The 26591-nt window shown below is 41.8% G+C and overlaps 1 protein-coding gene across 3 annotated transcripts in view; it reads left to right on the top strand.

The window, feature by feature from the left end:
- The window catches only part of Map7 (microtubule associated protein 7), a 141042-nt gene that overhangs the window by 80650 nt on the left and 33801 nt on the right, over positions 1 to 26591 (top strand). For all 3 annotated transcript variants that reach the window (XM_048354161.1, XM_048354159.1, XM_048354160.1), the window contains exons 2-5: positions 7000 to 7098; positions 9295 to 9372; positions 22673 to 22836; positions 24635 to 24752. In XM_048354161.1, coding sequence (XP_048210118.1) covers positions 7000 to 7098; positions 9295 to 9372; positions 22673 to 22836; positions 24635 to 24752 — 459 coding nt within the window. The remainder of the gene's footprint in view (positions 1 to 6999; positions 7099 to 9294; positions 9373 to 22672; positions 22837 to 24634; positions 24753 to 26591) is intronic.

Genomic DNA, 26591 nt, shown 5'->3' with positions numbered 1-26591 from the left:
AGCTCAGTCACCGAGTTACTCATCCACATATTTTTGAAAACCTGATATTTAAAACAGAGCCCACTCTTTATTTGGGATTATTTCTAAGAGCTGTTTACTTTCCACTTTGATCACTTTATTTTAAGTTTAATTATAAATTCTGTCCTATTTTGTGGCCTGCAATAATTGTTTTATGAAATCCTGGCAACAGCCATTTTGGTTTTTCTGCAAGTAAATCATTATTCTATTGAAATAAAAACCACCTCTCTCACTTGCTCAACTTTAATTAAGCAACCTATAATAGAGCTGAGTTCTCATTTTTTTCTTTTGTAAGTTACTTAAATAGTTTCTCCTAATTACACATTGAGTTGGATAGGGTCTAGTTTTATAAACTCTGTCGAGCCATTGAAACACAGGTGGGTGGAAACTAGGGTCTGACTTATCATTTTTCAGGATAACTGGGAAACTTGAATGTGGGTAGACTTTCCTCCTCTTTCTTGTACTTTGTCCTGTAATTTGCTTGGTCATAAACATGGTTCCTGTTACAGGGCAGGGATATTCATATAGCAGTTAAGCATTGTGATGGATGTAAGTTGCTGTTAATACAGGTGGAAGATAACCACATTTTCTGCTTTATGTATAGGATTAGCATCTGGCTGAAAGAAGGCTTTTGTTTTATTTGATAAAAGCCTTTTTGGGTTGAATATACTGCTTATTCTTGTTGCCTAAATGTGCCCAAAGGAGTTTGTTAGCACAATGCAGGCCACTGTCTTGTGTTTGCACAGTGCCACCATGCTGAGATCCTCACTAAAGTGATGTCCATCAGACCTTTCTATATAAATGCTGTTACTGGATTTTACATCTACTCTGATACAGTGTCCTAGAAAACCTTTTCTCATACAGAGTGTATGTGACTTTGGTTTGAGAACCTATGGTCACTCTTTCTCTCCAGCCTCAGCAGATATCAGTAAAACCTGCAGCCAGGAATCCAGCCCAGGGGGAAGGCACTTACCTGGCATGCATTCTCCTGGGCCGGTATTCTCAATGATTTTTACCTTTTCCATTATGAACTCAGTAGAAGTTTAGGAATTATTGTCATTTCTGAATGGATTCTCTGCAAGTTCTAAAACCCCCACCTCATCTTTAACAGCATCTACCATAATCACCAAGTCATAACTTCTTTGGTAAGAAGTTATACTCTATGGAGTGCATGAGGTGCAAAGAAGTAAATCTTAATTGTTTCAGAAGTATCGGAAAAGCTATATATCAATTAGTTGTGCATGATTACCAAATGCTTCTGTTGAATCATTTGTGACTTTGTGACAAGAAATGAGCAATAGAGAGTTGCTATAACACCTATAATCCTAGTTATTCAAGAAGCTGAGATCTGAGGATCAAGCTTAGAAGCCAGCAGGAAAGTCTCTGAGATTCTTATCTCCAAATAACTACAGAAAAGCTGGGCATGGAGGTATGGCTCCAAGTGGTAGCACACTAGCCATGAGCAAAAAAACCTAAGCAATAGTGCCCAGGCCCTGAGTTTAAGCCCTAGTAGTGGCGCGCGCGCACACACACACACACATGCACATATGCACACGCACCCAAAATTTAAAAAGAGAGAGAGATGAAATGTAACTAGATATTCCACCAGACCACACAGTGGCCTTTTTCTGGTGTGAAGGGCAAGTGAGAAGGGCAAGCATACTACCTGTGAGTTCTGTACGTTTGACAAGTGGACAGGGTGCTTCCTTCTCCTGTATCGTCCATGGAGGATCAGTTATATCAGTCAACTTCTATCTACGTTTCCTCTTTAAATCTTCCTGAAGAATGACCCAAACCACACCAACCTGTTTCCTGCCTGGGCACATTTCCTTCTCAGAACTACTGCTCCTCCTCCCTGCTGTCTGTGGTGGAGTTTGACTTCTTTAGGCTGGCTTACAGGATCTGCATTAAAGGAGACCCTGTGGACCAACAGGGTTCCTGCCATGCTGTGCCAGGGCCTTGAGCTCCTCCAAGGGTGCCCTTGTGACTCTCCCCTTTCCTGCTGCTCCCTTCCTCAGCTGCAGGTACAATTTAACCACATTCACATTCCTCTGTGTTCATTTTCTTTCCCTCAGCGGTCACAGTTTTGTAGATGAATCAAGTAGACCAGTCTGTTCATCACTCAGAGAACAGAGTTCCTGGATGCATGTTGGGGGTCTCATTTCCTTTTGTCATTTCCTCTCGAGTGATCACCTTTTCAAGTCCCTTTCCCACAAGACTTCAGTTAGCTTCACTGTTCACACATGTGGAACCTACTGAAGAGTTCACGGCTAGAAGTTTCTGTTAGTGGCTTTCTAGTGCTTCCACAGTAAAATCCAGATTTGGAGTTCTGGGCTTTTCATCTCCTTTTCTTCCTAATCCTATTCTGCCCACACAGGCCTCTGCTCACCCCTCCTGATTTTTACCTTGGTAGTTTTTCTAATGTGTGACCCCAGCAAGGAATGTTCTTCACCTCAGCCTTCACTTACCTAGATCTTCCCATTTTTGCAAAATCTCTACCCAGTTACCTTGTCCATCACTTTGCCTCTGCGCCCTTCTGCCTTCCACTGTCCGGATTGTTCATTTGTGGTAATTTGTGTTTCAAAACCCGAAGGACTTGATGTTGCTGTTTCTGGTGTTTGCACATTGTCCTCTAAGCATCTCAAATGTAGATTCTGTGTCTTTGTAGTCCCAGTTCTGGCCTGCAATGACAATGTCTGGAAATGTTTGTTGGAAAATGACTTAACATTTCTGAGCCTGGGAATATAGTGGTTCCATTGAGAGTGACAAAGAGGCTGACATCAGGGGTCGGTTGATATTCTGAGGACACTGAATTCAGATGTTGACATAGTTCCAGTGATCACAAAGAGACATCGGCATGCAGATGAGCTGGAAGATTGGAGCACTGCTAAACTCCTGCTTCAGTGCAGCTGTGTGCTAGAACACCACTGGATGGTGTCTGACACAGAGATAGTACTTGAGGCCAATAGGAGCAGGTTAACCTTTCAAAGACAAGTGATAACTGAGGGAATCACAGGCTCGGAAACAAGATGTAACCTAGCATTCCCTGCCAAAGGAAAAAGAAGTAAAAGGAGACACATTTCTTGCTTAATACGAGTGGGACGTCCCTAATTCGCAATTCCATAATGCTCACATTCCTAAACTTTTTGAGCATGCGCATAATGTCACAGGTAGGGAAGTCCACATCAGCCCTCCTCTAATAGCATGCACACTAAAAATAACGTAAAATTACCACCAGGGTATGTACATATGAAACATGAATGAATTTCATCCTTAGGTGAAATTTAGTTATCCCCAAGAAAATTATGTATATGCAAATATTCCAGAATATGAAACTACCTAAAATCTGAAACACCTGTGGTCCTGAGCATTTTGGATAAGGGATCCTTGATCTGTGATTTTATTTCCAGTTCTAAGCATAAGGAGATGTGCTGAACAGGGTGCTGTCTTAAGTGCAAATAGGAAACAGACTGAGGTGATTTGGAAACTTAAATCCAGGTATATCAGCTACTAAACTTGATAAGCTTTGGTTGGTACTACACAAGTTTTGTCGGTATGAGGAAATTAAAGGAGAAATTTTCTATTATGTGGAATAATCCAAAAAAGCATTAGGAATTATGAAACTACTTTATTTTCTTATTTGAATGCAAATTTATTAATAAAATTGGATACAACAGTGCTTATAATCTTAAATTATAATATTGCTGGGCAGGTATATTTAAATAAACAAATGTAAGAAATAGATGTGAATATATAAAAGAAATACAAAGGACAGTAGTATCTGGCCTGGTATGTAAATTTTCTTAGATAAATTGCAACTATAAAATGAAACATATAAATTTGCTGGTATTCAACTATCTTTTGCTATGAAAAGGTGACTACATGTGATTCAGTCTCTGGTTCTGTGTTCTAGGTGACTCTCCCAAAGCTGTATGTATGTATGTGTGTGTGTATATATAATATATATATATATCTCCAACTGAACAATTTACCAGAGAGTTTGAAACATTTGCTGCTTCCCAGCCGACATTCCACATCTTGTCAAAAACCATAACTGAAGTTACCTTGCCCATGTCAAGTTCATGCATCGGTCAGTGATATTTAAATAGGAATGGCCCTAAGTCATAGCAAAAGTGCTGGAGAGTAAGCATTTTAACCAGGCCATCTGTTGTACCTCTTGTGAAAGAAATCTCTTCCATAGAACCCTGTGTCCCAAAGTAGAAAGGAAAAGTCCCTTCATGGGGAACTTGCACACAGCACAGCAAACAGTCGAACATGCAGATTGCAAAGGCACAGTGGTGCCATTACTGGAACTGTGCACTTTTTTGATACAGGAAGGCTCCTACTGCCCACTGTCTCTCTAGTGTTTCCAAGTGCATCTAAGAGAGACAGTTCCAGCCCACAAGCCAGCTTGGCTCTTCCTTTCTCTCCTCTTTACTTGCTCTCATGTGACACTAATGGAGTCAAGCTTTTAAGCCAGCAGGAAGATCAATAAAGATTTCATAAAGTTAGCAAGACTTATTGAAAATCATGGCCAGACGTATGTGGTACTCAGTTTTCTTTTTCACAAAAAATGAGAGGTTCAAATAAATAACATCAGAAAGTCACTGAGTCATTTAAAATGGTAGATTAGTGATAAATTTTAAAATGGCATATGCAGTTCTGTCTGCTGACTGCCTAGGACTCTAAGATTTTTAATTTCTAGAAATCTAACAATGAATAAATGCTTGTTTTCATTGTGTTTCTTTGTTGTTGGAAGGTTTGGGCTTTTTATTTTAAATGATTGGGTTTTTTGTGCTGAGTATTGAACCCAGGACCTCTCACATAGTAGACAAGCACTGCCTTTGGGCAACATCTCCAATCCCACTGAGTTCTTTCTGTGGGGTGAGGGGAGTTGTGGAATTTGGCAAGCATGGGATAGCACTCCCCCACCTTTCACTTTCCCTCCTGGACCAGTTCACGACCTGTCCTGGTCTACTCTATTCATCTTGATCTGTCCCCTTCCTTCAGCACAAGTGTGCACACACAGTGTGACCTGTTCCAGTGGGAAATTGCTGAGTAAGGTTTCCTTAACTGGTTTAGCCCTCCTGGAAACCACTGACTGGCACCTCTGCTGTCATTCCCTGACTATATTTAGGCTTCACACATGCTAGGCCAGCAGCATTCTACCGTTGAGCCATATCCCCAGCCTTCTCTTCTGGCTCTCTACATACGAATTTATTTTTATTTTTGGCCATACCAAAGGTTGAACTTGAGGCCTAATCCTTGCTAGACAGGTGGTTTACTACTGGAGCCACTCCATTAGCCTTTTTGTATTGGTTATTTTCAAAGTAGTATCTCCCTCTACTCCTGGGCCAGTCTGGACTGCAGGCCTCTTAGCTATGCTTTCCTGTATCACTGGGATGACAGGCACCTGCTACTGTGCCCAACCATTGTGCTTTGCCCATAGCTGGGGTGACAGGTACATACCACTGAATGCAGCCATCTTGATCAAGATGGAGTCTCATAAACTTTTTTCCTCATCTTGTCTGGCCTCAAGCCATAGTCCCAATCTCTGTCTTCAAAATAGCTAGGATTATAGCTTTGAGCCACTGTGCCCATTTAGATTCAATTTTAAGGTACATCTTGAGAACCATTAAAAAATTTTTAAATAATGTGTGAAGCATTATTACTGTTGTACTGTTTCAAGTTCAAAACCTTGAACATATGCATCCCTGTTAGTGAGGGATGGAGGAAGAAGTTGTTAACCTATAAGATGTCGGTGGGTGAGGAGGAAGGGGTAGTGATGGGCACTGGTGTTAAATAGGTCAGGGGGACTCTGACATCACAGTTGAACAGAAATAGAAAGGACATAAAGAAGGGTCGTATTGGTACCTGGAAGAAGAACCTTTCAGGTATATCTAAGGCTCTGAGATGGACTGCACAGTCAGTATAACTAGAGCAGAGTCATTAACTGAGCAAGTAGTACAAACTGGAGGCCAGACCACCGCTCCCTTCTAGGCTATGGTAAAGACCTTGGATTCTCCTCGGGGCTAGGTAGGGTCCTGGGAAGTTTTGAGCTGAGGGAGGGAGGGCATAACATGTGGTAACGGGACCATTGATGATGTGAGAGAAGACCCAGTGGCCCATGGTAGACTAGTTGAGATGATGTTACAGGTACACATAAATGAGGTGGTCAGAAAACAGATGGTGGGGCTGAACACAGTTATTAATGAACTTGAGTATAGGAGTGAAGAGAGAGAAAGCAAAGTTGCCTCCCAGTTTGGAGCCGGATTGGCTGAGAGAACAGAGGAGCCAAACTACAGGGAAACTGCAGATGGGGCAGGCAGGAAGATAGGAAAAAACATCAAGGGCTCAGGTTTTAACATGATTGCTTAAGAAATCCTTTAAAGCATCCTTTGAAAAATATGCTAAATCATATCACATACATAAAAATTTTTATGGACATGGATAGCTTTGATCTTTCATATAACAAGAAGAAGTTCCTACTATAACTGCCCTGCATTGCTTTCCTAAAAGACATTTACCTTCATCTCTAATGATCTTTTGGGTGCTGGGGTGTGGCTGTGTCATAGAACACATACCCAGCATGCACAAGGCCCTGGGTCCAGTTCCAAGCATCACAAAAAATAAATGATAATACTCTATTCAACTTTGGCTAGAGACTCTTTCAAAAATCCTAGTGCATTATCCTGGTTCCCTACTTGGTTATGTATGTTCTTTGAAACTTTCAGTTTTTATTGCATGAGTTTGTGAGAACTAAGAACATTGTGGGTGAACTGAGACATGACCCTTAAACACACCATGACTATGGGATTGGTGGCTGATTCCTGGATGACAGGGTGGTAAGCCCTTCACCTTTTCATTTCCTGAATCTGGTCTTGTGTCACCATACACAAAGGTTCACAGTAAATATTGAATGGGTAAATGCTTAGGAAAAAAGTTGAAGAAACTAAATATATCTTTTCTCTTTTTTTATAGCGCCTGACAGCTATAAAGTACAAGAGAAAAAACCGTCCCTCAACCGCCCTTCCTCTACGGTTTCAGGACCAAATAACAACCACTCCGGAAATAAACAAGGTATGGTGCACTGGATGGGCTTTTGGGATAAGAAGAGTATTTCAGAAACCTTAGAGGCGTAAAGTAGATTTTAGGGGAATTTGGTCCCAGCCTTACCACCAAAATACACACTGACTGGTATGATTTTTAAATCTCAACCGCAGATCAGAGTCTTAGTCTTCTCTCTTTTAAAATAGAGAGCAGACACTTGGCCTACTTCTCTCAGAATGGTGCTGATGCTGAGTGACAGAAAGATTGTAAATATATTTGTTTATGGCAAGCAGCATGTAAAGTAATCATTTTACTCTCCTATGTGAAACATTTATGTAACATAAATTTTGTACCTGTATGACTGGCATTATTGTATATTGCTTTTTTTTTCCATTTCTTTATTGTTAAAGTGATCTACAGAGGGGTTACAGTTTCATACTTAAGGCAGTGAGTACATTTCTTACCCACCTTGTTACTTCCTCCCACATTTTCCCCCACCTCCCCCTTCCCATTTCTCTCTCCCCCCCCCATGAGTTGTACAGTTGGTTTATACCATATAGTTTTGTAACTTTAAAAAATAGGCTTAGTGGGGCTGGGAATATGGCTTAGTGGTAGAGTGCTTGCCTTGCACGCATGAAGCCCTGGGTTTGATTCCTCAGCACCACATAAACAGAAAAGAAAAAAAAGACTTAAATCTCTACACATAGCAAAGCTCACATAGCATTAGTTTTGTTCTCTGTTCTTTGCCACGATTGTACACCTACCTCCACAGTAATTTCATTTAATAGCTTAATGTTCATCATCAGTTCCAGTCTGTGATACAAAGAAACAGTCTGTAAACATAATACAGTTAAATAGACAGTACAGTACATTATGTGTGGTTCATGGGAGGGATCCACATAAAATGTGATGAGAGACCATCAAAGGAAAAAAAAGCAAATTGGAGGGAAAAGACTAGAAGGAAAGACCTTGTAAGGTTCTGTATGCTGTGCCTTGAGTCCGGCGTCACACAAGAAGAGTTTGGTGGCCACACCTGCTACATTCTAGCACTGGGGAGGCAGAGGCAGGAGGACTGAGAAATCAAGGCCAGTCTGGGCTATAGAGTAAGGCCTGCTACAAAAACAAACCATAGAAAGCATTCTTTCACAGAAAACATTCTGTTGTACTTAGTTTTATCCTTTGCTTTCCACTTGGATAACACCTTGCACAGATAAATCTTTTGAGTAGATAAATCTGGCTTGCCATTTATAAGAAAGGGACAATAGTAAATATGATTGCAAAGGTGATTTGAGGAACACTGCAAAAAGAACAGAGTAGTAAGACATCGGGGAAGCTATGCCACCTCTTGCCCTGCATTTCCAAGGCACTTACAAAGGAAGCATTCCGTTGCATGATTGGAATGACTCCTTTCTCATGTAACTGGGGCTGTCAGTGCTGGCGTGGTGGGCAGGTGAGCAGGTGTGTCCCATTCAGTTTTTAGAATTTGTATGAAATTTGGCGTGTACCTGAAAGTAAGCTACAAGTAGCTCCTACTTCAATTTATAAAGTGGTTGAACTCTCTTACAAACTTTTTGTTGTTGTTGGTCACAGAGCTTGAACTCATTGCCTAGATACTGTCTCTGAGCTTTTTTGCCCAAGGCTAGTGCTCTACTACTTTGAGCCACAGCTCCACTTCTGGGTTTTAGGTGGTTAATTGGAGATAAGAGTCTCAGATCTCAGCCTCTTGAGCAGCAGATTACTGGCATTAGCTACCTGCATCCAGCTATCCTACAAACTTTATACAATGTGCCTATGTAGTTTTATTAATACAACTGAGTTTCAATTTTTTAATTAAGGCTTTTAGAAGTAGAATTTGTTATCTAAGGAATTTACCTAGGTAGGATTCTTTTTGTTGTTAAAGATGGGGAGAAAACTATCGCATCTAACCTTTCTATAGGTTGAGATGGGTTCTTGTGAACTGTTTTGCCTGGGCTGACTTCATCATCATCCCAGTCTCTACCTCCCAAGTAATTAGGATTACAGGCATAAGCCACTGTACTACATAATGTATCTATATGGGGGGGGGGGGGGAACCAACCTTGTGAATTGTCATGTAATCAACTATATCACCGTAACTATAGACACATGTACTAATTATGTTGAGGCATTGTAATCAATTTATTAGATCAAAAGACAGTTACCAAGGAATTTTTTTAATTGCTCTTTCTCTCATATACCTTATTTCAGAACCTCCACCTGTGCTACGTGTTGATGACCGCCAGCGGCTGGCCCGAGAGCGGCGTGAGGAACGGGAAAAACAGCTAGGTACTCAGAGCCTGCCCCGCAGGCCTTGTTTGACATGGAGGAGCTCTCGTTGAATTGTTATTTTTTCTTCTCTAGAATGAGGGCCACCTGCCATCACAGGCATTACTGTCACGTCCCTGCTTTCCCAAAGACTTGGTAGACTTCAGGGGGACTGTGAAGGAGAGTTGAGGATGTGATTCATACACAGGGCTAAGATGCACAGCAGTAAGAACAGCCCCAGCATTAGATTATTTTTACACATTAGTTCATGCCATTACAGTTTCATGTGGCACTGGAGAGAATGTGTATTTCAGTGTAACGATGCTGGAACTTGCAGTGTGTGTGTGTGTATGTGTGTGTGTTCCAATTCTTGGTCTTGAACTTAAGGCCATTTGCTCAGATTGGAGATTGAGTTTTGTAGACTTTGCTCTGCCTTGGCTAGCTTCCTTTTCTGCCCAGACTCACTGTGAACAGTTTTCCTCCATGACTCAGCTTCCTGAATAGCTAGGATTAAAGGTGTGAGCCACCAGCCCCTGGCTGCAACATGCATTTAAAAGCAGAGAAAATGAAGGGACAGTACCATGTTTCTTTTTTATATGAGAAGTTCTGAGCTTATTCACCGCCCAGCTACCTACTGCCTCCCATGTTGAAAGGATGCAGTGGTTGAATTTATAGGCAGGTGCTCCCATGTGTGCTATCAGGGAACGCCAGGACCCACTACTGCAGTGTCTGACTTGAGTCTTGTTTGTGGAGATCCTTGTAAACGGCCACTAGCTCCAACACTTATTAACCTATGGACTCTATGGACTCCTGGAAAGCTGGGCCACAGGCCTGGCTTACTGGAAAGCAGAGACCAGGCACAGAGGTAAAGCACTCATTATCTTCTAGAACACAAGCAGTGAATTCATGCCAGCACTTCCTTGATGCCTTGATGCCTGGTTGGGATTTTGTTGTTTGTTTTTGTGCTGGTACTGGGACTTGGAACTCAGGTCCTCACAACCTTACTTGGATTTTTTTTTTGTTCAAGGTTGACACTTTGCCACTTGAGCCACATTTCTACTTCTGGCTTTTTTTCTGGTTAGTTTTGGTGATAAGAGTCTTTTGGGTTTATCTACCCAGGCTGGTCTTGAACCATCTTCAGCTCTTAGCCTGCTCAGTAGCTAGGATTATAGGCATGAGCCACCAGTACCTAGCTTAATGTCTGTTTATGCAAAGTTGCTGAAACATGATCTTCTCTTTACACAGAAAAGAAAGTGCTTGGTCATTGTGACCAGAGATTGTGGATATTTTTTAACTCACCCTCACTTAGGCTTCCAAAAGCACTATAGCAAATGGTTGACGGTTTTCTAAAGTTCTGAGCTGTAAGTGTGAATGTTTCCATTGGAGGTCCCGACCCCTTTATTCTGTCCCTTTCATCATTGCTGCACAAGACCTCATTGCCATCTTTTTCAGCACAGTATTTTTACCCTGTCAGAACAGCCCCATGAAGTCATTTATTTTGTTGCCAGGCACTTAGATACATATTTCGGTAACTTGCTGGAAACTCACAGCCTCCACTGTTTTCCTAAACTCGTCTATCTGCATATCCATGGGGGCCTAATATTCCCTGTCCCTGCCGGCTGGTAGGTCTTTGGAGAGCAGGCTGGCTATGCCATTGGGGTACCTTCCTCCTCCCATGACCTGTGCCCAGTGCTGCCTAGTAAGGAATGGGAGGAGGAAGGCCAGGCTGAGCAGAACTGAAACAGGGAGGGAAAGCAGAGCTGTAGAAGCCAGAAGAGAGCAAAAATAAGAAAGTGATGCTGTTCTGGGGTTGACTGTTTTTTGCAGTCTGTCTTCAGATCCATCCAATTTAGCACTTTGTCCCCTCCCGCCACCCCCCCTGCTGTCCTCATTGAGAGTGTCACACTACTAGGTACCTCCCTAGATCTGCGCTGTGAACTTCAGGGTTTGTATATTCACATTTGCTTGAAAAGAACACCTTCAGTACTATCAGTGGCATGATCTAAATCCCTCTGACCTCATGCATATTTATATTTAACTTCTACCTTTCCATTCAGTTTCTTCATATTTTTCAAATCAAGCATCAATAGGATTTTTAATAGATAATTGTTAAACAAAAATGACTGTATTTCTTATGTTCTGAAGGTCTAAGACTTGTAGCTAATTCTCCCTAAAAGCTTTACATTTTGTTGGTGGTGGTTTTGTGTGTATATATGTATGTGTGTGTGCCAGTACTGGGTCTTGAACACAGTGTGTCTTGGGGTTTTTTTGCTTGTTTTTTTCAAGGATGACTCTTGACACACAGCTCCATGTCTGTTTTTTTTTTGGTGGTTAATTGGAAAAAAAGAGTCTCAACAGACTTTTCTGTCCATGCAGGCTTTGAACTATGATCCTCAGATCTCAGCTTCCTGAATAGGATTACAGACATGAGCCACTAGTGTGCAACTTTTTTCTTAGGATAGAATACCATATTTTGATTCATATTGATGATATTGAACATGAGCTCATTAATTTATATATTCGGAAACTTGATTTGCCAGAGACTGATAAAAAGATGACTGAAGTTGAGGCCTGCCCTCCGTGGCTAGCTGCAGTCTGGGCAAGACAGAGAATCAAACCTCAGTTACCATACCATGCTGTGTGCCTCAAACAGGAGAGCGTGAGGAAGGGCCAAAGCCAGCCTGGCCTGTGGCTGGTGCCTTTGACCCCCAAGTAGAGAATGATGAGGAATCATCTAGAGGCCTGAGGAGGCCAGTGCCTAGAGCAGCGGTGAAAGGACAGGAGGAAACCACACTTACTGGAAGACCTACTTGCTTTTCTATTATCACAGCTTTTTTTTAAATGGTGAGCTGGTATATAATGGATGCAGTACTTCTCTTCATTCTTACCTTGCCATATTACGTGTCTGAATTCTGATCTTACATCTTTTTTCTTTTTTTCTTTTTCTTTTTTTTTTTTTAGTATTTGATTCCTAAGTTTTGTTTTTTGCTTGTTTGAGCCAGGGTCTTGCTGTGTCTCAGGTTAATCTCATACTCAGTGTAGCTCAGGTTTGCCTTGAACTTGCAATCCTCCTATCCCAGCCTCCTGAGTATGTACCAATATGCCCAGTCTCAAATCATAATTGTAATGGAATATATTACTCCTTAACTTTTTCCTTTGAATTTCATTTTCTTTTTAAATTTTAAAACACTGTCCTTTTGTACTACTTTTATGCATTGAAACCACCATAATAGGAACTCGCATTGTAAGGCTGCCTTCAGCCTTCATAAATACGTAAACATACATGCAGAATGCATACATGTGTATACATTTGTAAACGAGTCCTGAGAAATTTACCATCTGACTGAAGTTATGCCTTGGAATGCACGAGAGTGATTTCTAAAGCCTCTTGGGTACATCACAGTACCCAGGTGACAACTTCACATATACTGTTTTCTTCAGAAGCTGTGATTAGACAGGGCTTGGCGGCTCATACCTGTAATCCTAGCTAGTCAGGAAGCTGAGATTTGAGGATCAAAGTTTGAAGCCAACCCAGGCAGGAAAGTCCTTGAGACTCTTTAATTAACTACCAAAAAGCTGGGGAAGTAGAGCTATGAGTCAACTGGTAGAGTGCCAGCCTTAAGTGAAAAAGCTACCTCACAGTGCCCAAACCCTGGGTTCAAGCCCCAATCCTGGCACACACAAAAAGCTGTGACAATTCCATGGTATTACAAACAAATAAAGTCCTTACTGAATAGAAAATATTTGGAATATGCCTTCTTGGAAAACAAAGGAAAAGATTTGTTATGTCAGCAGTTACTGAGTTTTCAAACTGTAGCTTTACAAATAAAACACTGGAAATTAGTCCTCAGATTCTTGGAAGGCAAGTTTAGAATGAATGGCCATTGACACTGATTATTTACTATTAGAAATGGGTTGGAATTAACATGGAAATCATTAAGGTTTGGGATAAGTTGTTTTTCCTTAAATTTTAAAAAGCAAACTGGAGGAGACAGAGTAGCAGTTTGCTTGTCTTGTTTTGAGCACGGTGTATCTATCAGTACTATTTTGCAAGCGGACAGAATCTATTAATAATTTTCTGTGGGCTAAATCTCTGTTGTGCTCTAATGCTTTGATGGTAGGATTATGCCTGTGGCCTGCCTTTCTATACTACCTTCCAGTTTTTCACATAAAATGAGTCATAATAAATCATTGCTTGTGAGACTGCTTTGCTCTGATGGTTGGCTGGACAGATGTTCTCGGAAAGCTTTATCTTTCTGCCTTAAAAGCTTTATAAGTGATTCTTCACCCACTCTATTCTATCTGATTCTATTCATGCCATTTTTCTAAACTCCCGAAATACCCATCCTCCCATCCATCTATCTTGTCATCTCTCCCTCTCTTCTTCTTCTCCCTTCCCCTCTCCTACTAATCTTTTCTCTCTCTCTCTCTCTCTCTCTCTCTCTCTCTCTCTCTCTCTCTCTCTCTCTCTCTCTCTCTCTCCTCTCTCCCTTCTGCTTTAATTTATTTCTTTCCTATGTGGGAAAGACTCATTCATTCAAATAAATTTGACTCTTTTTTTTTTTTTTTTTGCCAGTCCTAGGGCTTGAAATGGGGACTGATCATTCTCCCTGGCTTCTTTTTGCTCAGAGCTAGCACTCTACCTGTTGAACCACAATGCCACTTCTGGCTTTTTCAGTTTATGTGGTGCTGAAGAATCAAACCCGGGGCTTCATGTATGCGAGGCAAGCACTCTACCACTAGACCACATTCCCAACCCCCTAACAGCTCTTTTTGAGAACATTTTATGGCATCAATCTTCAGTTAGCCTTTGAGTTCACTGGGACTGGTAGGTCTTTCAGAAACCATTACAAGGGTCAGAGCATTACATCATTTCTGTAACAGTATGAATAATTACTATAGATAGCTTAAAGTAAAACTAGCCATCCTTGGTGCTGGGAATGTGGCTTAGCGGTAGAGTGCTTGCCTAGCATGCATGAAGCCCTGGGTTCAATTCCTCAGCACCACATAAACAGAAAAGGCCAGAAGTGGCTCTGTGGCTCAAGTGGTAGAGTGCTAGCCTTAAGCAAAAAGAAGCCAGGGACAGTGCTCAGGCCCTGAGTTCAAGCCACAGGACTGGCAAAAACAAAAACAAAATTAGCCATTCTTTCTTTAAAGTTACTTTGTTGGGGATCGGGCTCATATAGGCCCAGGTATTGGGACTTGAACTCAGGGTCTCACACTGTCACTCAGCTTTTTTGCTCAAGGATGGCATTCTACCACTTGAGCCACAGCTCCTCTTACAGAGTTTAGTTGTTTGTTTTCTGCATAATTGGAGATGAAAGTCTGTTAGATTTGCTTGCTCAGACTGGCTCAAAAATGTAATCCTCAGATCTCAGCCTCCTTAGTAGCTAGGATTGTAGGAATGAGCCACCACCCTCCAGCTGCTTTATGTTACTTAAATTTATTTGCTCATCGAACTAATAGTTAATGTGTGGATAATGTCTAGCCAGAGATGCTGGAGCTACAGAAGTGAAGACACATTTCTCATTTCTTGGAACTTGTATTCCAAGCCAGGAAGTAACCTATAAAAGATCCACGCTTATATAACTTGTAGCTACAATTTTTCATGTATCTCATAACCAGTCCATCAGGAAATAACCTCCAGATATATCCAGAATATAGGTACTTTCTGCTAGAATTGGGCTCAAGCCCCCAGACCTCTCTCCCCTGCAGGCTGCCGTCTCACAGCTCTTCTTTCTTTCTTTCTCCCATCAGCACAGCTCAGTTCTCAGCCTATCAGCCAGTGCATTCCAGGTAGAACAGGGCCTGCTGTGCCGTGCCTCTCCATCTTACCCCTTGTTGTTTCTTGAACACTCTAGCACAGTCCTGACTTAGAGCTATAAACACTTGGTGTTATTCCACATTATAAATCTCTTTATCTTTCCCTTCTCCATGCGTGTGTGTGCAGTGTACACAGATGCTTGTGCACACACGTGCGCGCAGCAGGTACTTTACCACTTGAACTACAGCTCCACTTTTGACGTTTGGGTGTTTAATTGGAGATAAAATATGGCCTAGTGGCAAGAGTGCTTGCCTCACATACATGAAGCCCTGGGTTCGATTCCCCAGCACCACATATATAGAAAACGGCCAGAAGTGGCACTGTGGCTCAAGTGGCAGAGTGCTAGCCTTGAGCAAAAAGAAGCCAGGGACAGTGCTCAGGCCCTGAGTCCAAGCCCCAGGACTGGCCAAAAAAAAAAACAAACAAAAAAGAGTGTCACACTCTTTGCTGCTTGGGCTGGCTTAGAAACTCAGTCCTTAGATCAGCCTCCAGAGTAGCTAGGGTTACAGGCAAGAGCCACCTTGTCCTACTCCCTTCTTTAAGTTTACTTTAAATGCTACCTTCTCAGTGAGGCCTTCTCTAAATTTCCAGCTCCTCAAGCCAGAATTCCCCTTTCCTCCCTAACATCATCAACATATAAGCATGTCGGCATTTTATGTTTTTCTTGTATCAGACTCTGCTGGAATACGCTCCTTATGAGAAGGAGTTTTGCTTTCCTCGTATCTGCAGCAGCTTGGCACATAGCTGTGCCCACAACTTTTGGTTGTTACATGAATGGTGCACATGAGTGCAGTGGATATTATGAATTAGTGACATTAGCAATTAGCAATACACAGGTATTTTTCATTTTTTTAAACAGGAGTATGGACGAAAATGGTGTTTCTAACCCAGACTGACTTTGAACTTGCAATTCTCTTGCTTCAGTATCCCAAGTGCTGGGATTACAAGCATTTACTCCCCCACCCTAACCTTAAATTCTTATTCTTAACTATCTTCCCACATGAGTCAAGACAGAGATATTTATAGAAGAGTTGTACCTTAAATCTTCTTACTGTTCATGTTTTAATAAAGCAAATACTCTAGAAATATTTTGACAGGAAAGATCAAAAGAATACTTAAGAAACATTTAGTAAGACAAGTCCTCTCTAGGGAGATCAAGGATATCTATTCTTGGAAATGACATGAAGTAAGTTTGAAGTGTTGTGTTTAATTTTTGTTTAAATGCATTGGCATACTGCTGACACTGAGGAAACATTGAATTAAATTATTAAGTCTTGTGGGCTGGGAAAGTGGCTTAGTGGTAGAGTGCTTGCCTGGCATGCATGAGGCCCTGGGTTTGATTCCCTGGTACCACATAAACAAAAAATGAATAAAATTAATTTAAAAATTATTAAGTCTCTTTCTGAGACCAGTATCCTCCTTACCCCATCCCATGTGAGTGCTCTCCCACTTACATTCCTTATCTTTGAGACTAAAATCTTATTTGACCAGATTTGCATTTCTAACTAGGACTTTATGTATTCTATTCAGTCATTAAAGATTGTCACAGAATATGTGATTGATATGGTTCTCCAAGAAAAATTCAAACTTAAGAATCTTTAATTCATTCATAATGCCTTTTATAGCTAAGCTCAAAGTTGTTCGAGAGATCTATCATAGTATAGTTTTTTTTTTTTTTTTTTTTTTTTTTGCCAGTCCTGGGCCTTGGACTCAGGGCCTGAGCACTGTCCCTGGCTTCTTCCCGCTCAAGGCTAGCACTCTGCCACTTGAGCCACAGCGCCGCTTCTGGCCGTTTTCTGTATATGTGGTGCTGGGGAATCGAACCTAGGGCCTCGTGTATCCGAGGCAGGCACTCTTGCCACTAGGCTATATCCCCAGCCCCAGTATAGTATAGTATTTTTGAAAGAGTAAGTTAATATATTGCGGATGCTGGTGGTTCACACCTGTAATCATAGTTACTTAGGAGGCTGAGATCTGAGGGTCACAGTTTGAAGCCAGCTTGGGCATGAAAGTCTGACACTCTTACTTTCAATTAACTACCAGAAAACAGGAAGCCAAGCTTTAGTTCAAGTGGTAGAGCAGTAGCCTTGAGCAGAAAAGCTCAGGGACAGCACCAGGCCCTGAATTCAAGCCCCACAACCAACCAAAAAAAAAGAAAAGAAAAAGGATAAATATTGGATTTTAACCTCTGAACAAAATTCAATTAAATTATAATTGAAGGGTTGGTTGTTTTTTTGCCAGATTTCTTTGCTTCCAGTTATAGGTTTTCTCTTTTTGTTTCCTTCCTTCCTTCCTTCCTTCCTTCCTTCCTTCCTTCCTTCCTTCCTTCCCTTCCTCCTTCCTTCCTTCCTTCCCTCCCTCCCTCCCTCCCTCCCTCCTTCCCTTCATTCCTTCCCTCCTCCTTCCTTCCCTCCTTCCTTTCTTCATCATAAGGATCAAACCCACAGCCTTGTGCTTGCTAGGCAGGCTTTGCCCTGGGCCCTTTTGTTGTTCTTTTTTCTTTTGAGATAAGGTCTCACTGCCTTTTGGTCATACTGGCCTCAAACTCACAATCTTCCTGCCTCTGTCTCCCAAATGGCTGGCATCACATGCATGTGTCACCACACCCTGCTTGATTTTCTTATTCTACTTTTTCCCCCTCTCTCCCTAACCTCAATATGTTGTTGACTCAGGGACAACAGTATTAATATGTATGGTCAAGAGATAAATAATCATTTCAGCCTTGTTTAGAAGGTCTATCTCAAAATAACTCCCAGACAAGTTCGTATGAATGAGTACACAATGATAGAGCAGTGGTTAGAGTTGATTCCTGATCTCATACTTCACATTTAAGAATGTTTGAGAGTCATTTATTTGGACAAAGGATTTTCCTTGAAAAGGAAGGAAGGAAGGATGAGGAGGGAGAAATGTGTGCACACCCATGTGCATACCCACATGAAATAGTCCTTCTCATCCAAATGTCGAGTAGATAAACTTTGATAGATCTGCCATTAGCCTTTTTTTTTCCACAGGTCCTAGGGCTTGAACTCTGGTCCTGGGCACTGTCCTTGAGCTTTTTTTCTTCAAGGCTAGCTATCTACCACTTGAGTCACAGCACTACTTCCTACTGTTTCTGTTTATGTGGTACTGAGGAATCAAACCCAAGGCTTCATCCATGCTAGGCAAGCACTTAACCACTAAGCCACCCACATTCCCAGCTCTCTGCCACCAGTCTTGATTGCCATCCAGGTCTGCTGAAATTGGCACTTAGTGAAGAAATGTACAAAAGCTTCCCAAACTGGTAAAATAGAAAATTCCAGGATCCAAATGGCCCTTGTGGGAAGAACATGACATTAGCATATACCAGAGCAATGTGTCATAAGACAGGCCTACTACTGGAAAGGACACATGCTTGTTGCCCAATGGATTAGGTAAGAACATCAAATGGATCAAAAGACCAAAGAGCTATTCTTCCCCCCCCCCTCCTAAATTGGCTTTGCCTTTAAGGATAAAATTAAAAAGATTTTAAAACCTGAATAGGAAAGGGCCTTGTTAACAAATAGTTTCACATCTAAGAGTGGCATTGGAAGCTAGGGACCTTCACCTTCTCCCACATCATGGGGAGAGAATGAAGTCTCTGCATTTTACCAGAATGGCTCATTGTTCACCTCCAGAGTCAGACAGCCAAGTCTCAAGTCTAGCTCATCCAGTCACTTCTGTGTCTCAGACTTCTCATAATAAGTTTAATGGCAGTGTCTGCCCTGCAGCATGGCTATGGAGATAAAGCCTGTAAATCACTGTGTCATCAAGACAATGTAAAGTAAGATCCAGGATGATGACGATGGCCAGATGAGGATGGCCAGTCATGTGACTGGACCTGGAGAGGCCTGATAATGGAGTGTCAGGCAGAAGGCTGTGCGTGCTTTCTGGGATAGGCTGGGGGAGACAGCCAGCTGAGGAGAAAGGTAAATTCTCTGAAGAGTGTAGGGGATTAGGGTTGTGATGTCCACCAGACGAGTCCAAGGGTAGCCATTTGTCTAGCAAAGCTGAATTACTTGAGCAGGAGATAAGGGTAGAATTCCAGGGAATCTTTGATCTGATTTGCTTCCTTATCTCAAAAGTCATTCCACACAAAGGAGGCTCTTGGCCTTCCCGGAACCAAGGAGGAGTTTGCTTTCCCAGTGTATCAGCTGTTGTTTCTGCACCTTGGCCCCATTATCCATCCTTTCTGTACAGGGAAGCAGGCAAAGTAGGGAGGCCCCTCCCCTCAGGAGACCGTGTCCTGGCCATCCTGCAGTGCCACTTGCCGCTCTTGCCATACAATTCTCCATTGTATAATTCGGTGAAAGAACACTTAATTTCAATTTCCTCAAGCTGACAAGGTTTTGGATTATCACTGATATTTTGATGTAAGTCACCTTGCTTGAAAATCACTCAGCCCTAAAGTTTTTTAATATATGGTACTAGACTCGAACTCAGAGCCTGATGTGCACAAAACAAGTAGTATTGAGCTACATCCCTAGCCCCCTTTAATAAACATTCCTAGTTCATTTATTCAAACTTGAATTAGCCATCTACCAAAGTAGACATGAGTGCAGAGTGGTTTCCATCGCTGAGTGGACCCAGTGACCCAGGTCGTGCTGCTCAGAGGAAGTGGCGCTTGATGGATGACTTACAGGACCAAAGTTCACCAGGTGGGAGGAGGTGTTTTGGACAGAGGTAGCAGATGTAAAGTTCAGGATTATAAGACCTATCTAAGGAGCTCAATAGGGAACATGGGGAACTAAGTCTTCCCGGATTTGTAGTTTGAGAAAGCTGTGTCTGAAAACAGTAAGTAGGATGGATTTGAAGAGGCAAAGGGCTGGATATCAGATGCAGGAAGAGTATGAGCCCTTAAAATAATTGTGGCAGGGCTAGGAATATACCTAGTGGTAGAGTGCTTGCCTTGTATACATGAAGCCCAGGGTTCAATTCCCCAGCACCACATATATAGAAAATGGCCAGAAGTGGCGCTGTGGCTCAAGTGGCAGAGTACTAGCCTTGAGCAAAAAGAAGCCAGGGACAGTGCTCAGGCCCTGAGTTCAAAGCCCCAGGACTGGCAAAAAGAATAATAATAATTACAGCAATGTTGGAGAGGCTCCTGCAGGGTCTGAGAGATCCCCAGAAAGACCAAAAGACAACAGGTTCTGTGCTAACCTCACACACAATGAGTCGGGAGATGCAAGAGCTCTCTGAGTATTCAGGTAGAAATTTGAGACCGGAACAAGTGAACATAGGTGCAGTATGGTGTCATCTCTGGCAGTAGAAGCTTTGCAGTCAGAGCTGAGGTAAAACCCCAACTCTGTTTCTTTTAGGCCTTGGTCTTGAGGATATTATTTAACTTTTTTTATCTTTTTATTATTTGAATTTCAAGTCCATTTTGTCTGACACTAGTATTTTTAGTTGCCACCTTTTTGTTTTGCCCTATGGCTGTTTGCTCGCACACATGTTGTTGGGGATCAACCCCAGGTCCTTTACTTGCTAGGTAAATATTCTACTACTGAACTGTACCCTCAGCACTTTGATTTCTGTTTTTGTTTTATTAGGGTTTTTTTTTATTTATTTTGTTAGCTTTGTTTTTTTGTAAACACCATAGGTGGTGGGTGTTTTGGGTTTGCACAGGCAAAAAACAAAAAAACAAAAAACAGGTATTTTTATTTTTATTTTTTTTGTTTTGAGATGGGATCTTACCATAGAAAAAGCTATACTTAGCTCAGGCTGGCCTCAAACTCTTAATCTTCTTGCTTCCACCTCCCAAGTGTTGGAATTACAGACATGCTCCATCATGCCTAGATAAGTCTCAGTCTTAATAGACTTGACTTTTTTCCTAGCAGCTTATTTTAACTTCCTGTCCCCTTTCCCCCCTTTTAAGGGAACAGGTAACATTGGTGGTGTAAAGTAGAGGCTGGTTTGGTGCAAAGAAATACTGTTCTTTCCGCAGTTCTCACTAATCTTCAAATTGTACTGTGCTTGTACATTCTATTAGCGATTATCACTTCATTCTTTTTTCTTGGCCATTAAATAAAACATTTCAATATTTCCTACGTGAATTCTCTAAGAAATATTCTACTTCTATAGGTTTTTATTTTTTCCTTCCTAGAAATAATGACCTAAATTGAAGTAGTTTTTGTTGTTCTTTTTTGCCAGTACAGGTCCTTGAACTCAGGGCCTAAGCACTATCCTTGGCTTCTTTTTGCTCAAGGCTAGTACTCTACCACTTGATCCACAGCACCACTTCTGACTTTTTCTATATATGTGGTGCTGAGGAATCGAACCCAGGGCTTCATGTATACAAGGCAAGCACTCTTGCCACTAGGCCATAGTCCCAGCCCCAATAGTAGTTTTTTGGTTTTTTTTTTTAAGAATTACCATTAGCGGGCTGGGAATATGGCCTAGTGGCAAGAGTGCTTGCCTGCTACACATGAAGCTGGCCAAAAAAAAAAAAAGAAGAAGAATTACCATTAGCACTTAGTTAATACATTCAAAGTAACCTGAACAGTGACATTTATTTGAATGAAATAATCTCAGTATATATTGAGGTAAAGCATAAACGTTAAATTTTCTTTCATTTTTGTCTTTCTCTCCCCTTTCCTTTTTTCCTCTCTTCCTCTCCCCCTTTCTTCACCCTCCTTCCTTCTTTTCCCCTCTTCTTTGCAGTGTTTGAAATCAGTCCCCAGACATTGTATATGCTTCAGAGCAACCACTCTTCCCCTGAGCTGTATCTCTAACTGGGGCTGGGTTTGTTTTTGTTGCCAGTCCTGGGGCTGAACTCACTGTCCCTGGCTTCTTTTTGCTCAAGGCTAGCACTCTTACCACTTGAGCCACAGCGCCACTTCTGGCCTTTTGTATGTATGTGGTGCTGAGGAATCGAACCCAGTGCTTCATGTATACGAGACGAGCACTTTACCACTAGGCCATATTCCCACTAGGGCTGGGTTTGAACTACAGTTTTCAGGTCTCAGCCTCCTGAGTGGCAAAAATTATAGATGGCTGCCACCAGCACCCAGCTTTCCTTGGCACTGTGGGCTCTTTTTGGCTCTCATGGGGCTGAGCTCACTGGGTTAGGCTTTGAGGCACTTCATACATCACTCATCCACTAATTATTTTCCTCTACTTCCTTCAGAGAGCCAGTGCTGTGTTGAAAGAAATGTAGTCATCAGTGTGGTATATCATACTTTTTACAAATAAACAGATGGTACTATTGATAGGGAGGACATCCTATCAATATTGAGTTTGAAACCAGAGCATGTGGTTTATGCCACAGTAGAAAATAATCGTATGAGTTCCCAAAGGGTAGGATTCAGTGCGTCTTCTTCCACTTCATTGTTGGCATATGAAATTGTCCTAAAAGTGAACAGCACTATATTGCTTTCCTCGTGGGCTAGAACACATATTTGTTAAATGTGGGACACTGACCAACCTTGACTATTCAGGTTTTAAACCCCAATTTATTGCATTCTTCTCTACTTTTCCATAAAGCTGCACGAGAAATCCTCTGGCTAGAGAAGGAGGAACGGGCCCGGCAGCACTATGAAAAGCACCTGGAGGAGAGGAAGAGGAGGCTGGAGGAGCAGCGGCTGAAGGAGGAGCGGAGAAGGGCGGCGGTGGAGGAAAAGCGAAGGCAGAGGCTAGAGGAGGACAAGGTAAGAAGGAGGCTCCTGTGTTTCATGTCATGGAACACCTCTAGGGGAAGGCTGTGATCACTTCCAGGAGGTTGTGTTCTCAGCCAGCTCCAGATGCTCAGAAAGCTGGGTGGAGGGTGGGCTGCTCAGTACGGCCACCGAGCTTCACACACACATTTCTCTGCTCTAGACCTGTAACTGATTAGTGTTCCATTGTACTGAGCATTGAGACTGCTCCAAGTATAGGGCCTTCCATTCATAAACATTTTCACAAACACTCCTTATTTATTAACACTTCCTCAGGAAGTAGTATTTTCTTTTTCAGTTCTCCTTACTAATCCTGAAGTTCTGTTAGTGATCGGCACTTCATTCTCATTTCTAGGCCAGTAAATGAAACAAATTAGTATTAGTACTACCTCAAGAAGTGTTAAATACTTCTTAAGGTAGCCAGGCACTGGTGGCTCACGCCTGTAATCCTAGCTACTCAATAGGCTGAGACCTGAGGATTATGATTGGAAGCCTTCCAGAGCAGGAAAGTCTCTGAGGGTCTTATCTCCAATTCACCACCAGAAAAACAGAAGTGGCACTATGGCTCAGAGTGGTAGAATGCTAGTCTTGAGCAGAAAAGCTCAGGGACAGCACCTAAACCCTGAGTTCAAGCTCTACCACTGACCAAAAAAACAAACAAACAAAAAAAACAACAAACTTCCTTAAGGAAGTATTATGTATCAATTTTTGCATATGGAAATTTAGACCAGTCATACAAAGTCATACAAATCTTTAAGGCAGGAATCAAGAACTGTAGATCCTCATATCATGAATTCCATTTTTTAAGCACAATTCCACAAGGAGCTGCAGATGTAGTTCAGTGGTGGACTCCTTGCCTGGTATGCATAGGCTCTAAACTGAATCCTTGACACCATAAGAAAAGTAAAAATGAGGGCTGGGAATATGGCCTAGTGGCACGAGTGCTTGCCTCATATACATGAAGCCCTAGGTTCGATTCCTCAGCACCACATGTATAAAAAAGACCAGAAATGGCACTGTGACTCAAGTTGTCAGAGTGCTAGCCTTGAGCAAAAAGAAGCCAGGGACAGTGCTCAGGCCCTGAGTTCAAACCCCAGGACTGGCAAAAAAAAAAAAAAGAAAAGAAAAGAAAAGTAAAAATGAAGTGTGGAAAAAAAAAAAGTGTGGAAGTACACATTCCTTTCATACCACCACTTGGGAGATAGAGGCAGGAAGATCATTAGTTAAAGGCCTGCCTAGGCTACCTCATGCGACTCTGTCTCAAAAATAAAGAAGTGGAATTAAATTAGATGGTAGTGCATGCACCAAGCATCCATGCCTATCTGAGCTGACTGAATCATGTCACCTAGAACTGACTTGGGGTACACAAAGGGCTTGGTCTACTGGGAGCTACGATTTCAGTAACCTTCAAGATAGATAGTATTCCCACTTTAAGATAAGCCAGTGACTCACACCTGTAACCCTAGAAACTCAGGAGGCTGAGATCTGGGGAGCACAGATGGAAGCCAGCCCAAGCAGGAAAGTCCATGAACTCTTATCTCCAGTTAACCACCAAAAAGTCAGAAGTGGAGGTGTGGCTCAAGTGGTAGAGCTCCAACCATGAGCAGAAAAGCTAAGGCCCTGAGTTCAAGCCCCAGTATGGCCCCTGTTCTTCCCTCATCCCCCAAAAGATAAAGCATACCAGTTAGGAAGTAGCAGAGCAGTGCTATAGTAGGGTAGACTCTGCCTCAAGCTGTAGGAGTTTCAAACAGCCAGGCTGAAGGTAACCCCTGACTCCGCGGTTCCATTTCAGGAGCGCCATGAAGCTGTGGTACGACGTACAATGGAGAGGAGCCAGAAACCAAAGCAGAAGTATAACCGGTGGTCGTGGGGGGGCCCTCTGCATGGGAGCCCCAGCATCCGCAGTGCAGGTAACATTCTGGCACTCTTTCCAGATGTGGTTTTTGTAAGCATTTGCCTCACCCCCTAATCTGAATTTGCAAAATGAATATCCTGCTGAACTCTTTGAACTGTAATTAACTGATGTTCCCATTGGAAGAGGGGTGGGGATAAAATAAAGCCCTCTCCCTTCCTGCAGCTCATTTTGGGTTGTAAAATCATTAAAGAAACCTATGCAACATTTCTATACTCTGTTTTAGGAATCCATTTGCCTAAGGGTTTCAGGGCTGTGGAATAAGTTCACCACTTATTTTTTTCTCCTTAGGAGAATCATATATGAATGGGACCAGAATCAGTACTATAAGCATCTGTGTTCTGTCCCTAAAAGGAACATTAATGCTTTTAAAGAAGTGTGTAGGCAGCTTAGGCTTAGAAGTAGTCACAGATGCCAAAGCTTGTTCTTCCTTCTTGAAGGGACATAAAATCATACTGAACTTTGAATTTAGTAAAATGCTTTATTTTTGTACTGTAAATTCAATATACCTTGAATTTTACATAGCATGCCAGTTCTTTTTCATTTGAGTCTTAACAATTTATTTGTTTATTTTATTATTTACTTTGAAAAAAATCATGTCTTACATTCTGTCCCCAGGTGGTTTTGTTGAGTCATCATTCACCTTTCTCGATTTAGCAGGCTTGGACCGCCACTTCACAACTTTGGGTGGTACTAGAAAATATGGTACAAACATCCCTGTGATTGCTGACTACCTGCCCCATAGTTAGCACCTCAGACCAAGGGCCAGTTCATCCATAGCTGAACCATCACACCTTAGCCATAATGCATGTATACTGTCTTCCTACTGCATAGACCTAGATCTGGGATTTGCACAGTGTTTCCTAAGTCTGATAATGCGACACAGGTGACTTAAAGGTGTTGAAATAATTACATGTGGCATGTTTGCTTCTCCTTTAAATGATAACTTTGAATAAAGCCTTCAAAAACTATCTTTCAAGCCAGGCTCCTGTTGATCACAGGTGTGATCCTAGCTACTCAGGAGGAGATATGGAGAGGATTGTAGTTCAAAGCCAGCCCAGGCAAAAGAGTTAGCAGTATATATATACATACCTACATAACTACATACCTACATACCTACATATACACATACATATATATGGAATTAAAGTACCTCCAATTTAGTTCCTCCCATCTTCATTAATACTATGTAGTTACTCTTAATTTTATCTAAGTAACAATGAATGTTTGCTCATTCATTTGTGTTATTCTTTCATTCCTAACATTCTATATATCCTAACATATCTCTTACCATTCTTTTATTTTAAGTCTAATGAATCTCACCATAACTCACTTTCTTATCACAATGAACCAAATCTAAAAGCACATTTCTACCCTTGCCACTTCATCCTCACTGTCAGGATAGCTCATGACACACATCATCAAGCCTGAGATCATAAAAATCGCGTGCTTGTGATGGTTCTTTTTTTTTTTTTTTTTTTTTTTTTGCCAGTCCTGGGGCTTGAACTCAGTGCCTGGGCATTGTCCCTGGCTTCTTTCTGTTCAAGGCTAGCACTCTACCACTTGAGCCACAGCACCACTTCTGGCTTTTTCTGTTTATGTAGTTCTGAGGAATTGAACCCAGGGCTTCATGTATACGAGGCAAGCACTCTACCACTAGGCCATATTCCCAGCCCTGATGGTTAGTTTTGCTTATGGCATTCCATGCAGATAAACTGTCATGGGATGTATTTTTATAATCTCATTTTTCTCTTACTTGGCTTTCTATATGATTAGGAGAAACATACTGTTGTAGGTTTTCACACTTGTTTGAGGAACACTGAAGTTGCTTAGCCTT

The sequence above is a fragment of the Perognathus longimembris genome, chromosome 9 (genome assembly GCF_023159225.1).
Source record: "Perognathus longimembris pacificus isolate PPM17 chromosome 9, ASM2315922v1, whole genome shotgun sequence".
NCBI classification, from domain to species: Eukaryota; Metazoa; Chordata; class Mammalia; order Rodentia; family Heteromyidae; genus Perognathus; species Perognathus longimembris.
The sequence above is the reverse complement of the archived record's forward strand: the minus strand, read 5'-3'. Positions and strand labels throughout refer to the sequence as shown.